The sequence below is a fragment of the Perca flavescens genome, chromosome 17, assembly GCF_004354835.1.
Source record: "Perca flavescens isolate YP-PL-M2 chromosome 17, PFLA_1.0, whole genome shotgun sequence".
Classification (NCBI taxonomy): domain Eukaryota; kingdom Metazoa; phylum Chordata; class Actinopteri; order Perciformes; family Percidae; genus Perca; species Perca flavescens.
In genome coordinates, this window is record NC_041347.1 from 1,355,546 (window position 1) to 1,369,970 (window position 14,425).

The 14,425-nt window shown below is 40.5% G+C and overlaps 1 protein-coding gene across 1 annotated transcript; it reads left to right on the forward strand.

Annotated features, from left to right (window-relative positions):
- Positions 1-10,597: 10,597 nt before the first annotated feature.
- On the forward strand, positions 10,598-12,915 carry LOC114572328 (uncharacterized). The gene is made up of 6 exons (XM_028603918.1): positions 10,598-11,053; positions 11,184-11,568; positions 11,680-11,785; positions 11,905-12,125; positions 12,219-12,362; positions 12,521-12,915. Exons 1-3 carry the CDS (start codon positions 10,654-10,656, stop codon positions 11,723-11,725), a joined length of 831 nt encoding a protein of 276 aa, XP_028459719.1. The 5' UTR covers positions 10,598-10,653; the 3' UTR covers positions 11,726-11,785; positions 11,905-12,125; positions 12,219-12,362; positions 12,521-12,915.
- Positions 12,916-14,425: the final 1,510 nt, after the last annotated feature.

Consider the following 14,425-nt stretch of genomic DNA (forward strand, 5'->3'; position numbering starts at 1 on the left):
TACATAGGTTACCACTTGACTCTCATATGAAAATAAATTAAATATTTAAACATAATCCTACACTGAAAAGCACAAGCGGAATTACAAAATCTCAAATTATCTTTCTTTGACTTGTGAATTTTGTGTTTTTTTACAAGTATAACCCCACTGAAACTAAAAGTACAGACATGCTGGTGTGAAGCTTTAATGCAGTTTTTATATGAGGTAAGTAATGCGTTTCATATTTTAAAAATATAATACAGTAAAAACACAGCACAATGATTGACAGACAAAGCTAAAACAAACAGAAATGAAGATCTATAAAAAGGCTTGCCTATGAAGATGGGTTTTTAAAAGCCGCTTAAAACAGTGTGTGCTTTGGCTTGGAAAGTTTGTAAGAGGGGACAGTGGAGACAAGGTACATAAAACGAATGACACTACTATATGACAGGCATGTCATCCACATGGACAGGTTAAAAAAAAAAGAAATGCCATCCATACCTATTTTGTTTCATGACGATAGTTAACTGTAGGAGTGAACCTCTTCTCCACTAAACTCTAAATAATTTATCTACAGGGAGCTTTTTAACCCTCTGATGAATCATTATAACTGCTTATGCTCTTATTTAGTCAAAAAGGTGCATTTCGATCACCTGTTTTATACGCATTGTCAATTTGGGCATGAAACAATCTGAGTGGAAATGCCGTAATTCCCCAAAAGTCATGAAATACCAAAGGTATGGGAATAAATTACAATACATCTTACTTTTCCCTTGATAGTCTGAAGTTGCTAAATTTGTCGCTAGTCACTTTTTAAAAATAAAGTTGCTAACAGGGTCTGAAAAGTCACTAAATCTTGCGTCAAAGTCGCCAAAAAACATTGCACGGCTCACTCACTGCTGTGTACAGGAGATATGGGGAAAAAACATGAGCAGGGGCATGGCCTTTTTTTACAGGTCAAAACTTTTGATACGCAAGTATTCTCTCATTTCTTGCACATAGGTGACCATCCCGAGTGGCGCAAAAAGTGGGTAGCCCTATATGCTGCACATAGGGTGCACAATGGGGGCGCCAAAGCAATGGTAAAAAATGGAAATAAAAATTAGCAATTCTTTTTTGTTTTTTTTCTATATGTAGCTGTTGTTGTGGAAAAAGATGGATAAAGCAAAAAAGCTATCTGGGGCTAAAAATAGAAAAAGAAAGAGGGAAAAGGAGGTAGCATGTCAAGGGATGGACAGGGACAGCAGTTAAATAAGTGGATGGTGAAAGGCAACAGGTAGGATTTAAAGTGTGACATCTGTGCTTGGAGGCTTGCAAATATTCATGTTAACAGACCAGCTAGCGTTTGCTAACATTGGGAATGTAGCAGCCAAAGGTTGCGCCCCTGAACATCCCATCTTTAATCACTGCCTGACTTGAATGCACCCTTGGATCTGTCAAGACACAACATTAAATACCTCATCATTAACCAATGGGACTCTCCCTGCACACAAGCCACTAACTACTTTGTGATTGATCATCCACCATGAGGACAATTGGACAGCATGGAGAAGTCAGAGAGAAAAACAGTATAATTAGACAAAATCCAGCCATGGTGAGAAGATGGTGCAGCAAAACCTGGGCACTAATCAATGAAATCAAACAGTAAAAGCGGGATGTTGATTTTAGGCAGAAGAGACAGCTTTACATTGATAGCCCAAAAAGAAGGAAAATATCTCACTCGTTACAGGGCTCTCCTTTAACAATGGACTGATAGCTCTATTAAGGCCTTTGTCTGTCATAATGCTCTCAGCGGGAGCCCAAAGATTTTTTTCAACCTGGACCCTATTTTCCAATGTTTTTTGTGTGTAAGTGACTGATAGGAACAGCAATCTTTGAAATCGGTTCAGTATTAAGCCTGTAAGCTTTAACGGGCAGCCACAGACCGGGCTGCAATGTGCATCGTCAATTTGGTCCACTAAAAGGGCGCTGTAACAAATTTCAGCTGTGGAGCTCGCTGGTCGTGCTTCCCTCTGCACCTGTAGCTAGATGATGCAAAATTGCACAACACATGTAATGTTAGATTAGTGTCCCATTCGGTTACCGATAAGGTTGTGTAACTTGGAACTCTGCAGCCAACGTTAAAGAACGTCTAGCTAGCATAACATGAGTTAATGTCTAATAATATCAGCGATGACTCAACCTATCTCTGCTAATATACATACAAAAAACTTCCCACTGGACCGAAATGCCCGTAGTCCAACGGCCCGTTATCCCAAAATCAAAAGCCCACCTTGTCTAACGTTATGTAACTGTAAATTTTGCAAAAGAGCTGTAGAAATTAAATGTCAGCCGGCATTACAAGTATTTCTTAAAGAGTCATACAAAGTCAAACGTTATGATTTACGCTATGATTTATACATTAAATTGGTGCTGATCTCTTTAGCAGGCAAAACTTGCGTAGTGTGTTGAGTATTCCGTCTGTAATAAAGTTTCCTGCATATTCTCCGATCTGTACCACTGTATCCCGGTGGTACATGTGTGCGAATGCACATAATTATTGTTCTAAAATTTCCTTCGGGATGAATAAATCTATCTATCTATCTATCTATCTATCTATCTATCTATCTATCTATCTAAAATTTTTCTGCTGAGAAGCCAGTAGTGAGGATTCAAGATGGCTGACGCTCGTTTTGCTTCGGCAATCTTCGGAGAAAGACGACAGTCCAGCCCCCTATGGGCGGTTTGCAAAAATGCAGAAGTAGCTCCTACTACTGGCTGTAGACCATTGCCTCTGGGCAAAAAATCTTCCGATGACGCAAAAATCGTTGTTTTACATCATTGGAAGATTTTTTTCCAGACCCACAATACAGAGATCTCTCGTCTCAGGGGGACATGAGGGAGGGAAGCACAGTCATTCAAAAATACTACCGCGTTTCTGCTGATACAAAGCTTAATCAGACGCGTAACTATCGGAAAGCAGGGTAAGCGGTGCTTACGGGCCCGGACCAATCAGGGGCCCGCATCACTGGAAGATATTGATTGACAGCCGGGGGCCCCATATCACATTATCATTACTTGCAACAATCCCAGCAGTCCCACATGCAGCCACTGACCAAGCGGGAGTGAGAACGGGTCAAATTAATTTCCTTGTTTCTGTAATGAAGACGAGCTGTGTGTGACTCGAACATCTCACATTTACCAACAAAACGTGCAGCGAAAGACCGTGCAAAACATTTCAGACCGTCCTGCCAACCTGTATACAATTTAACATCAATGTACGCTGTAATGTTTTTTCACTATATAGTCAGTGAAGCGGCTGCTGTTTCAATCCTGTCGGCTCTCTGCAGCGGGCGGGGCTGCTGCTTCATTTCCCCCGCAACTGACGACACAATGGCCTAAATTGAGGACAGCTACGCTCGTTATTGTAAGTTAAAGTCCAATACGTACTTTATCAAGCCGTATGAATGTGTGTGTGGCCAGGATAGGAAATTAACTAAAATGTAAAGATCAACTGACAGTGACATATATATTCATATTTGATTCATTCAATAAATTACTATTTTTTGTCTTAAATCCACCAGCCATTTTCATATTATACCAACATTTGCAGCATCCTGAGCCTTTTAGGTAAGGTTCCTAGGAAACCTCAGCCAGAGTAATTAATTAATAGTAATAATTATTATTCTCCCCAAAACAAGTTTCCTTTTTATTTTTAAATAACTATACAAAAAAAATGTCATCCAAAAATTGCAACTTTCACTGTCTTCTGCAACTTCATTGCAGCAAACCTAAAAAAGCTCACTTTAAATCAAGCATTTTGGGCCACAACAATCTCAAAAAAAGGCCGCAAAATCCTGGAAGGGCTGCCCGTGTGTGTTTTTTCATGTGTTATGGTGTGCCTTCACCAGTGTTTTTTTGTTGTTGTTGTGGTGCGTGTAGGCTACTCCTGATTTTATCAGTCATCTCATCTCTTATATGCTGTGTCTCTATGATCCTAACCTGTCTTATTCATGGTAGCCTACTCGTGGACATTGCATTATCATCACATGCTAGTAGGGGGGCCCGCCTTGATAATCCTGCATAGGGGCCCGGTGTTGGCTCGTTACGCCACTGAGCTTAATGCTAAATCGGTGAAGTATCCCTTTAATTTGGTCTTTAGCACCATGAATATTTGACAGGATAGTACTTAGGAGTGCAGAGGAAAAGCTACTGAAATAGAAGCATCACGCTTAGTATGGATGGCTCAGGTCGAACATTCAGTCAGTCTTTACTTTGATCATCATCTATTGGGTATTTACAGACAGCCAAAAATTCCTCCTCAAAAGCTACACTTTTGTACATCTGGCTATCAGCTGCATGAAGACCTGAAATCCTTCCTCAGTTGAATAAACACACAACTACTGAGTCGGAAAAAAGAGCTACTTTTGAGGGGATATATTTCAACTTCCGTTTTAGGGAGACACACACTGATATTATCTTTACTGGTAACTTCAATGTTTATTCAAGCATTGTACATGACAATAGACTCTTTTCTGTCGTGCACACAACTCCATCCCTCTGTCAGGTATTACGTACAGTACAGTATAGAACAATCCAACAAACATCACAAACTATAGCTTCAAATATTTAATCAGCACCTCCCTGACACAAACTTGAAAATTATGAGCTTCACAAATATAGTATTTATTCCAGGGGTACCGCACGTTGCATTCTATTGAACAGGTGTTGCATTTATTCTGTCAAGCACTTGTAGATTATGTCTAATGTTATGGATCACTGTCCCCTAAAATGATATGCATACATAGAGCACTACAGTTACTGTAAAAGGGGGATGTATGGGGTCAACTCTATATAATTCTGTCTGTTAGTGTAGTTCAAAAACGGAAGTATCACAAATACGACTATGTAATGGGCCGCCCGTCACTAGACTGATCAGTGCAATTTTAGCTAGTGATGCATTCATTTTGATCCTTAAACTCTGTATGTACAGTTTGAGGTATAATTGGAAAGGACTAGTGGTTTTAAAGGAACTGATGCAGTTCCTGTTCAGAACCGGCCAATGGCTTGGCCTGTGGTATTGCTGCTTGCAGTTTTCTCAAGAACTTCACACTTGATACTGTGCTTCATTGGGTCTTGAGCAATACAACTGCAGTGACATAGTTGCGTCCTTTAGCAATGCTAGCTACGTCATTTGTTAACAGCTAGCTATTTGGGACCATGCTATTCTCAGGAACAAAAGCGTTCCTTCCAAAATGATACCTGATGCTCAAAATGAAGTTCATTCAGGAAGACTTCTATGCTTCACACTTCTCTCTCTCCCACACTAATCTGCTGCATCCTCATCAGCTGAATGTGGGCCTTTACTCTTTCAGTTAAACCATCCAGATTTGCCACAATCTCTGTGAACTATCCTGTTGTTGCATTCAAACTTTAAATCTGTTCGACTCTTTGCTGCTGTCAGTTGTCATTTCAGGCAAATCGATGCAACCCTCCTCCACCCCATTCACCTCCAGTTCTCATCGTTTCCAAGCGCCCAGGGTTCCTCCATCAGAAGCCCCCACTCCACAGCACCACCACCAGTGTCTAGACTCCATTGGTGGGGTAATTCCTATACATCCACGGCCTCTATACCCCTTATAATTTAACATTGCGATGGAGTCTAGTCGCCAAAGACTCTAACATATAAACCTATCTTGCACCATGTTCATTAAACTTATTTTACTCTTAAATTAAGTCTCTTTTAATTGAAATGTTTGCGTCTCACTTTACTCATCTCTTCTTAAATGTACTGTAGCGAGCGATGGAGAGCGAGCTATACCCAGGATGTCGCTCGGCGGTGTAACAGTTAGAAGGGGATCCTTTTCAGTACACTACACATTATGTACTGTAATGGTAATTTACATTTTTCCACAGTACATAACGCACTATTAATAAATATGTCCCGCACATCACAAGAGCTCTACACCCGCAAAGTGTGAAGTCGACCGCATGAACGGTTGTCAAGAAAACAACCGTTTTACAGACATACAGAAAGATACTCCTTCCATTTTAGTTAAGAGTTCACCCAATTAAAATGCTGGCTTAATGTATCAGCTGAAACCCTGTCAACACAGCACAATGAACATAACACCCATCAAATTGGCTGGCACAGTTCCATGTCAGCCTTTTTAACACAGCTGCAGTGGGTGTAAAATGGATCTTCAGAGCTCTAATAAGAGTTTTAAAGACAAAAAACCCCACTATAAACAGAACCAAATGAATAACTTACATAACTCATAGTAACACAGACTAAATTATCTATTTCCTTATGCGATGTATACTCTTGAATCTCTTCCCTTGTTGATTAGCTGCCTTCATCATGCCTATGGAGATGCAGTAACATTTAACTGTTGTGCCTGCTTTTTTATGTTAACAGCAGAACTGTTAATCGTGCATTAACTTATGTTTGGCCACCTGGGGGTATTGCAACAAGGTGGAGAGACACAGCATTTAATGTCAAAGTTCTCTTTTTGGATGATTTAAAGTGCTCATATTATGCTTTTTGGCATTCCCCCTTTCCTTTATTGTGTTATATATCTTTTTTGTGTACATTATAGGTTTACAATGTAAAAAAAGCCACCCCCCAAAGTCCACCCCAAAGGGACTTACCATCTCCAACAGAAAACACTGTTCACAAACTGCTCCAAACAGCTCAATTGTAGTCCAGCCTTTACTTCAGAGACAAACGTGAGTCACTTTGTAACACACGTTATAATGCTCGCCTAGCTGCTAGCATGGCACGCCCTCATACTCTGCAAGTGACAAGCTAGCAGTACTTACTGCGCATGGGCGACTCCCAACAAAGATGGAACAGAAGTGTGATGCCTCACTCTGAAGCTAAAACAGAGAGCTCAACACACAGGGTGAAAAGAGGAGCTGCAGCAATGTGCAGTACAACAAAAATATGTTTTTTTTTTTTAATTAAACCACATAAAACTATTCTGGTACAACCTCTAAATACTGAACCGGAAAATGAGCACAATATGGGCACTTTAATATTTGAAGTTTATTTGAGCTAATTCAGGGTGAGTGCCTTAAAAAAGAAGATATGTGAAACATAAAGAAGGCATGGGAATCTCTGTGTGCAAATTATGACATTACCATAAGTCAGAAACAGATGTAGCCCAGCTGTACAAAACAACACTATGAATGTCGTTTTCACATGATGATTGATTTGTAGGATCTGGTACTCTTTTTAAATTATTTGGGCATTTCTGCCTTTAATAGGACAGCTAGATATCAAAGGGGAGAGAGTGGGGGTAAGCTCAAACCCTGGACCTTCTGCATCGAGGAATACACCTCTATATATGCTCTACTAACTCAGCTAACCCGGCCACACGAGCTGCTACACTTTAATAAAAGGCTGGGGTCTAATTGCTGGTGTATAAATATTCCACATCTTTTTTTTTCACAAGATGAAAAAGGACATTAGGACTTTCTATTTCCCCCGCATCTTTAAATCCATTATTAATTGATAAGATGTCATCATTTTATCAAGGCTTAAGCGTTAATATTTTATCCCTGAATAAAGGGAAAAATTGTGAACCAGCCTGAATGAAAGAGAGCCGTGTTGTTGCTACCTTTGGGTGATTCAGATGGAAACTAAAAATAAATCCAAATGTCAGTGATAGATTTTTGGCTGGAGTAGGTAATGAATTTAACTACTTGCTAAATTGGGCTCCTATAATTAGTGTTGAGAGATTAGGAGGTGGGCAACACTTTGGCACAGCATTCTACTGGATCAATTACAATGTTCTGGATGTAATTGTGAATGTTCCAATTAAGAGATTGCAGAATACAAAGTAAATTATACCTGGTAAAACATTTGTTATTCATTTGATTATAATAACGTTTGCAGCAAAACTTTGAGCTGGAACAGAAAAATCTCTGACTTCATCACTCTCTCTGTGCACATCATGTTTGTGGCTTACAATCATCACCCTAATGAATATACTTTCTTATCTGCTTAGGCTGTCCGTTAAATAGCAATCTTGCCTGTATCAGGTAGGCATGTTTAAATATTATTTTACAGCTCCTTGCTGCCATTTCAGTGTCAAGTCAAGACAATCTTATTTATATAGCCCATTATCACAAATTACAAATTTGCTTTAAGGGGCTTTACAATCTGCACACAGCATATGACACCTAACCTGACTCTGCCAGATGGATTGCTTCGCATTTGCTCGGCATATCCATCTGGGAACTTTCCATTGGAGAACTTTTGGGAAGGGGCGAAAATACTGGTCAGCTGATTGGATAAACCATCTGTCTATCACGTATGTTGGTGATAGACGGGCCAAATCAACCAATCAGATCAACGAAGCGTATGAACACAACCACAAGCCCCTACTGCTGCAGGCAAAGCATAGCTCGTAAGCTCAGCAAGCAAGCAACATGTCGGTAAAGGATATTTGCCGTTTGTGTAACGAGAATTTACGAATAAAAGGCACCATTTCAGGTTCCCGGTCCATATTCCAAAAGAAAGATCCAAGAGAAAAAAGCATTAGCGAGCAGCTAACAGAATTAGGGCTACCGCTGTCTGAAAATACTGGTTAGCTGATTGGATAAACCATCTGTCTATTACCACCTAAACCCGCCTCAAAACCAACGCTGATTGGCCCGGTCGTTTGGCGAACGGCTCCAAATCTTCTCTATCTCAAGATGCCAGACTGATCTGCGAGTGGAAAACTGGAGCTCGCGAGATCAGGACGGTCTCACAAGGCTATATGACACCCTCAATACTTAGCCCCTCAATTTGGGTAAGGAAAAACTCCCCCAAAAACGCTCGGTAGTTTTTGTCACATTTGCTGAACACTATATCCTGACAGTACTACATGAAATGGATCAGCTGTGAAAAAATTGTGTTTTGTTTTCTCCTCCTCATGGCGTTTGCAAGATTCCACCACGTCCGAAGGAAAACAGCCAATCAGAGCCGAGGAATCTCGGACGCAGTGTCAATAACTGCTCGTGATAAGCACCTGTTCTACACCTAGTCATTTGAGCCATTGGTAAAAATATTATATGTAAAACTATTGCTTAGTGCATCTTCAATGTTTAAATGTTACGCTACATCTAGCTGACATTCAGAGGGGAGGAAGCATCTTCTGGAAACAGTGCTTCTTCTTTGTATAAAATGTCACAAAGTAGATTTAAAAAAGTTGATTTCAGTATTAGAAACGCTCCACGGTCTTAGTTGAGATTTGTCATTGGTGGATTTTCATCTGTGGCTCATTTCTGGTTAGTGATCTCAGCACTTCCTCATTCTCCTGTTTCTAAATGCCATCATAACATCTGACGATAGAAACAAACATTTACTTACACTTACCACAAACAAATCTTTACAGAATAAAAGAATCAATTAGAAACCCAACGAGTCCAACAGATCATTGTCCATGGCATGGTTGCTTGACTCCCTGACTGACACGTGCTGCTGGGAAGGGATTTGGAGTGTGATCTCTGACAACCATTAGTAAGTCACACACCTTTAGAGAGCTAGAACGAAATCAAGACAGATGGCAAGTGTGGGCAAGATGGCACGAGATGAGCCCAAATGGTCAGCCAGTGTTCATTTCTCATCACCAAAGAAGGGCGTGTAATGAGTGGGCCCCTGACAGTGTACCATGCAATCTCCACATGGCCGGCTCAGGGTCACACTCTTCTATAATCTAAATAATCAGTAATGTAGTATGACTTGATGGCATGATGGAATTCTTTATATAATTGATTTATTATGGGATTCTTTGAAAGTAACTCTTATTATAGAGAGACCATTTGGTATGAAGGAAATGTAAAAGTATTTTGTATTTGATTAGTTTGTTTGTTAGAGACTATCATGTTGCCAAGTTGTATTATTGTACACTAATAAAAAAAACTAAACAGATAACTGAGAATAGATGATGAGATTTCATCATTTGGCTGATTCCACTAGATTATTTATCTCTTTTTTCGCCAACAGAGACAGAATAGGAACCATCCAATCTGTTTAAACAGCTAAAAGAAAACCACAGGACAACAATTAAAACACAGATTTAATGGTTACGTCAGACACACACTGATCCTATTGAGAGACACTACTAAGAGTTGGTTCTGCGTTTTTGCGACGATTTAGTTGCATTTTTTCATTTAAGGCCTTCCTGCAACAGTGTAAGATGAAGATAAACTGCTACGAAGACAGTGATGTATGTAACTTATGAAGGTAGATATGGTGCAAAATGTGAGAGCGTGAGAAAATGTTGCAATACAACTTTGCAGCGGTCATGAATTTACGTTAATATTAATCTATACATTTCAGAATATTTTTCTCAGTCTTCAAATTCATAACACTGGTGTGCAAATATGTGAGTGAAAACTTCAATTTACAAGTTCAGATTTTTTTCTACAAGCTGTCATATGTTTTTTTCTTTTTCTTTGAATTAAAATTCAGCTTACACGTGTGTGAATATTTTATAAAAGTGAAAACTTTAACATAAATTCAGATTTTTGTTCTACAAGTGCTAACATCAAGTCTACAAGCTTTCAAATGTTTCTCCATATTGTCCACAGTAACCTCCTGTTGGAAGATAGATAGGTGGATAGATAAATAAACAGCACAAACATTTTTAAATCATACCATGCTCTTCACAAAAAGCCAACAGTGATACTGTTCTGGAGAGAATGGGATTCTCCATCCAGCATGACAACCTTCCCTCACCTCAGCCCCCAGCTTCAATCAAAAGGAGCCCTGAATCCTCTCTGCGGGGGAGGAGGATCAGGCAAATTTTAGAGGAGGACAACAGGGTCAGGATGTCCACGACCCACCAGACGTTGGTAGAAGAGGACCCTTTCTTTGAGAAGAAGCTGCGTCTGGGCAGTCAGATGACAATCGTTGCATGTAAGATGGCTAAACTCACAGCTGCAAACAGAAGCCCAAGCCCAGACTCCTCACTCATAAACACTCCCACTGAGCTGAGGGCCATTTCACATCTCGGCCATTTTACCCCAACTCCTCCTCCTCCTAGAGTAACCAGGAGACCGTCTTGTCGCCCAATGATGACTATGAGACTTGGAGGAAAAGGTATGTTCATACTGTTGAGTGATGGCTTTCTTTATAGGAACTTGAATGGAAATAGGTGAAGACTGTGGTTACAGTACATAACTGAATTGAATTTTTGTAATCATGATTATTTTGCTGTTAATCTGAACAGGCAAGGAGGTAGCTGAGGGATGCAAGCTCCAGTCAGCACAAACGACACTTGAGGAACATGTGGAGACACTGGAGAAGTTTAAGCTTGGCCACTGTCCTTCTCCTAAACCGCCAGCAGCCCTGTGTAGGACCTTTGTGGTGGTACCCAAGGTTCCAGGACATCCGTCAAAAGCTGCCCTGCCCAACAGAGGAGGACTTTTTCATGGGACTCCAGCGGTGGCACCCAAGTTTCCAGCACCTCCATCAAAAGCTGCCCCGCCCAACAGAAAAGGACCTCGCCGTGGGACAAAACTCCATCCTACAAAAGCTCAGGAAGACCTCCAGCCTTTGGTCAATCCTACAGAAAGCCTGTCCCTCTGCTTCACACAGCTGAACTCAGAAGACTGGTAGGACATGAACATTACAGAAGAGATAGATTTTAAACAGAATAACCAGCATGGTCACAACATTCTGTTGTTCCTAAAGCAATGATTAACACAGTTGTCATCTAAACACAGGAAGATGAAACTGGATGGATTGAAATCTGTTCGAGCTCTGGCATGACACCATACGGTATTACTGTAGACCAAACTGCATGAAGTCTGCCTGGTCCCTGCAGAAGAGGTATTGTAGACGTTTTTCTCTTTGTTTCTCTGTTGCATGCCATTCTCATTTGCCTACTTGTTCATGTACCTGTACCGTGTACACAGAAGTATTGACTGATGTTCTTACTTACTTTCTAGGTTGTGTCCTGTGCTGCCGTTGACACCATAGCAGCGCTCCATGTTCACCTGAGCAGGGCCATGGACACTAAGGCAGAGTGGACAGGCCGTGTCCTGCTGCTGAAGTTGGCACAGACGACCAATGCCTTTGTTCACCAGCAGGCTAACCTTGTCCTGGTTGCTCTGGTGGAGGGCTGCAGCCCTGGTAGAATAATGAGTGTTCTCCTAAACACAGGGCTGAGGTAAGAGGAGATGATTTGATCAGAATAAATGAAATGAAATAGTGAAATAATGAAATGAAACATAGTCGACATTCTCCTGTTTTTGTCCTTCAGCCACCATTGTGCTGCAGTGAGGGAGAGCACAGCAAAGCACCTCCACCAGCTGGCGGACATCCTTGACAGCAGGGAAGATCTTCGCGTTTCCTTACTGTTGTCAGTAAGATGGCGGTGGATGCTGCATCGTAGCTGCATAGTCAGGTGGGGTACCAATTCTGGCATGGTCTTATAGTTTGTGGTTCCTCTGAAAATTGCTGTCTAATATTTTTTAATCTTCATTCAGAATATCACTACAAACTCTTCTGGGCATTGTGCTTAAATACATTAAATTGCTAAATGAGAACTATATTTCTGCACAGATGCTCCAGGGACTTGCCCACCAGAAGGAGTTCACGGTCCTGTGGGATAAGATCATACCAGTGAAAGACAGGCATCCCCTGCAGAAGATCTCGATGAGGCAATAGAAGCGGAGGCAACGGAAAGACTTCTGGACAACATCAAAATTAGGCTGGCACGGAGGTGCAGGGGTTAGCTTTGTCACTTCACAGGAAGGTTTTGATCAAGAACCAGGCAACCAGCTAGGCCCTTGTGTGTGGAGTTTGTATGTACTCCCTGTCGCAGTGGGGGGTTTTCTCTGGGTGATCCGGTTTCCTCCCACAGTCCCAAAAATATGCAGATTAGGTTCATTGGACACTCTAAATTAGGTAAGACTCTCACGTTTAAACCTTTTGTGCATCATGTTAAATAAACTTATTTTCACCCTTAATGAAGTCTCTTCTGATTGAATAACGCCAGAGGGCTTTTGCCAATATTTTTATTTATTTCATGTTCTATGACTTTCTACAGATTTATACATTGAAACTGTAGTGTAATGTTACTGGTACAATGTCAGTATGAATATCAACAGATCATTTCCACTGAATATATGAATGAGCAGCAGCAACACAGCACAGTTACGGCTGCTCTGAAGTGTTAACATCACCAGCGCTGCTCAGGTCATGATTTGGGTTTAAAAAGTAATAAAGTCCTGAAGGTTAATTTTTAACTTGTGCACCTACCACAATAAGCATGAAAGACTAACGTTAGCTAGCTAGGTCAAACAACGAATTTGCAACTTTAGAAATTACCTGACTTCTCTGAAGATTCGCTAAGTTGCAAGCCAATCTCCTGCGTTTATCACGAACTGCTGACATTAATGTAAAGATGAAAACTCTTTATTCCTTCTTCTTCTTCCGTTATATTACCGGTAGGCAGTGGAAAAAATGTTTCGGGTTGACAGTTAAAATAAAAGCATCGATGACAAAATGAAGGCAAAAAAAAGTTTAAAAAAAAGTATTTATTTGAAATAAAAAATTGTCAAATGTTTTTGGTATAATAATTCAACATGACTGGACTCTTTCTTGGGTCTCCAGCAATAAACTTGCAAAGTGTGAAGTCAATCAGTTGAACAATTCTCATGATATGCATGTCGACACAAATGACACTGCTCTAGATTATAGTAGTAGTAGTATTAAAAATAGTTTAGTGTTTAGAATGCCAACACAAAGACAGCAGAAGGTGAGGGACATCCGGCCAAAAATAAGGGACATCGGGAGTACTTCCAGTGGCACCAGAGCAATCTCCTAAATGAATTGTCGTCAATATGAACAATGGATTGTGTAACCTTTGCGATATTGTATTTTCGTTACGTATGGAGTGTCGCGTGTAGGAGATAAAAGAAATCAAAAGTTGACAGAGCCATGTAGGCTGAGGGAATACATATAAATCCAACTAGTCTGGTTTATTTAAATTCCTGCTGTGCCAATGTGACTGTGATTTTCCTTCGGCACTGCAGCCAAAAAGGCCACCAGGTGATTCATTTAATCTTCAATAATAGTGAATAAAGCAGACAGAGAGAGACACCAGAGACTGTAACTCTATTTTCTTATTTATACCTCATTCTCCAACCTTGATTTGAAAAAAAACAACCAAATGTAATACACTAATTTAATTTGGCACAGTACAGCTCTCTGGACATTTTGATAAGAAATCATGACCCCATTATTTTGTGCTGCGTTTTGGAAATGATTGCATCCAGAATGACCTACTTTGCTTTGCCTGGACCCCATAAATATCTAAGTAAAAATGTAAATGTAAACAGGTAAACCATTCACAGCTCGCTCTCCGATAAAATGTTGCTCAGAGTCTATATTATATTGAGAGCACAGGGTGCTCCAGAGTGTCTCCATCTGTTGGGTTCACTCTCTATTTCAGGGAGTACACTT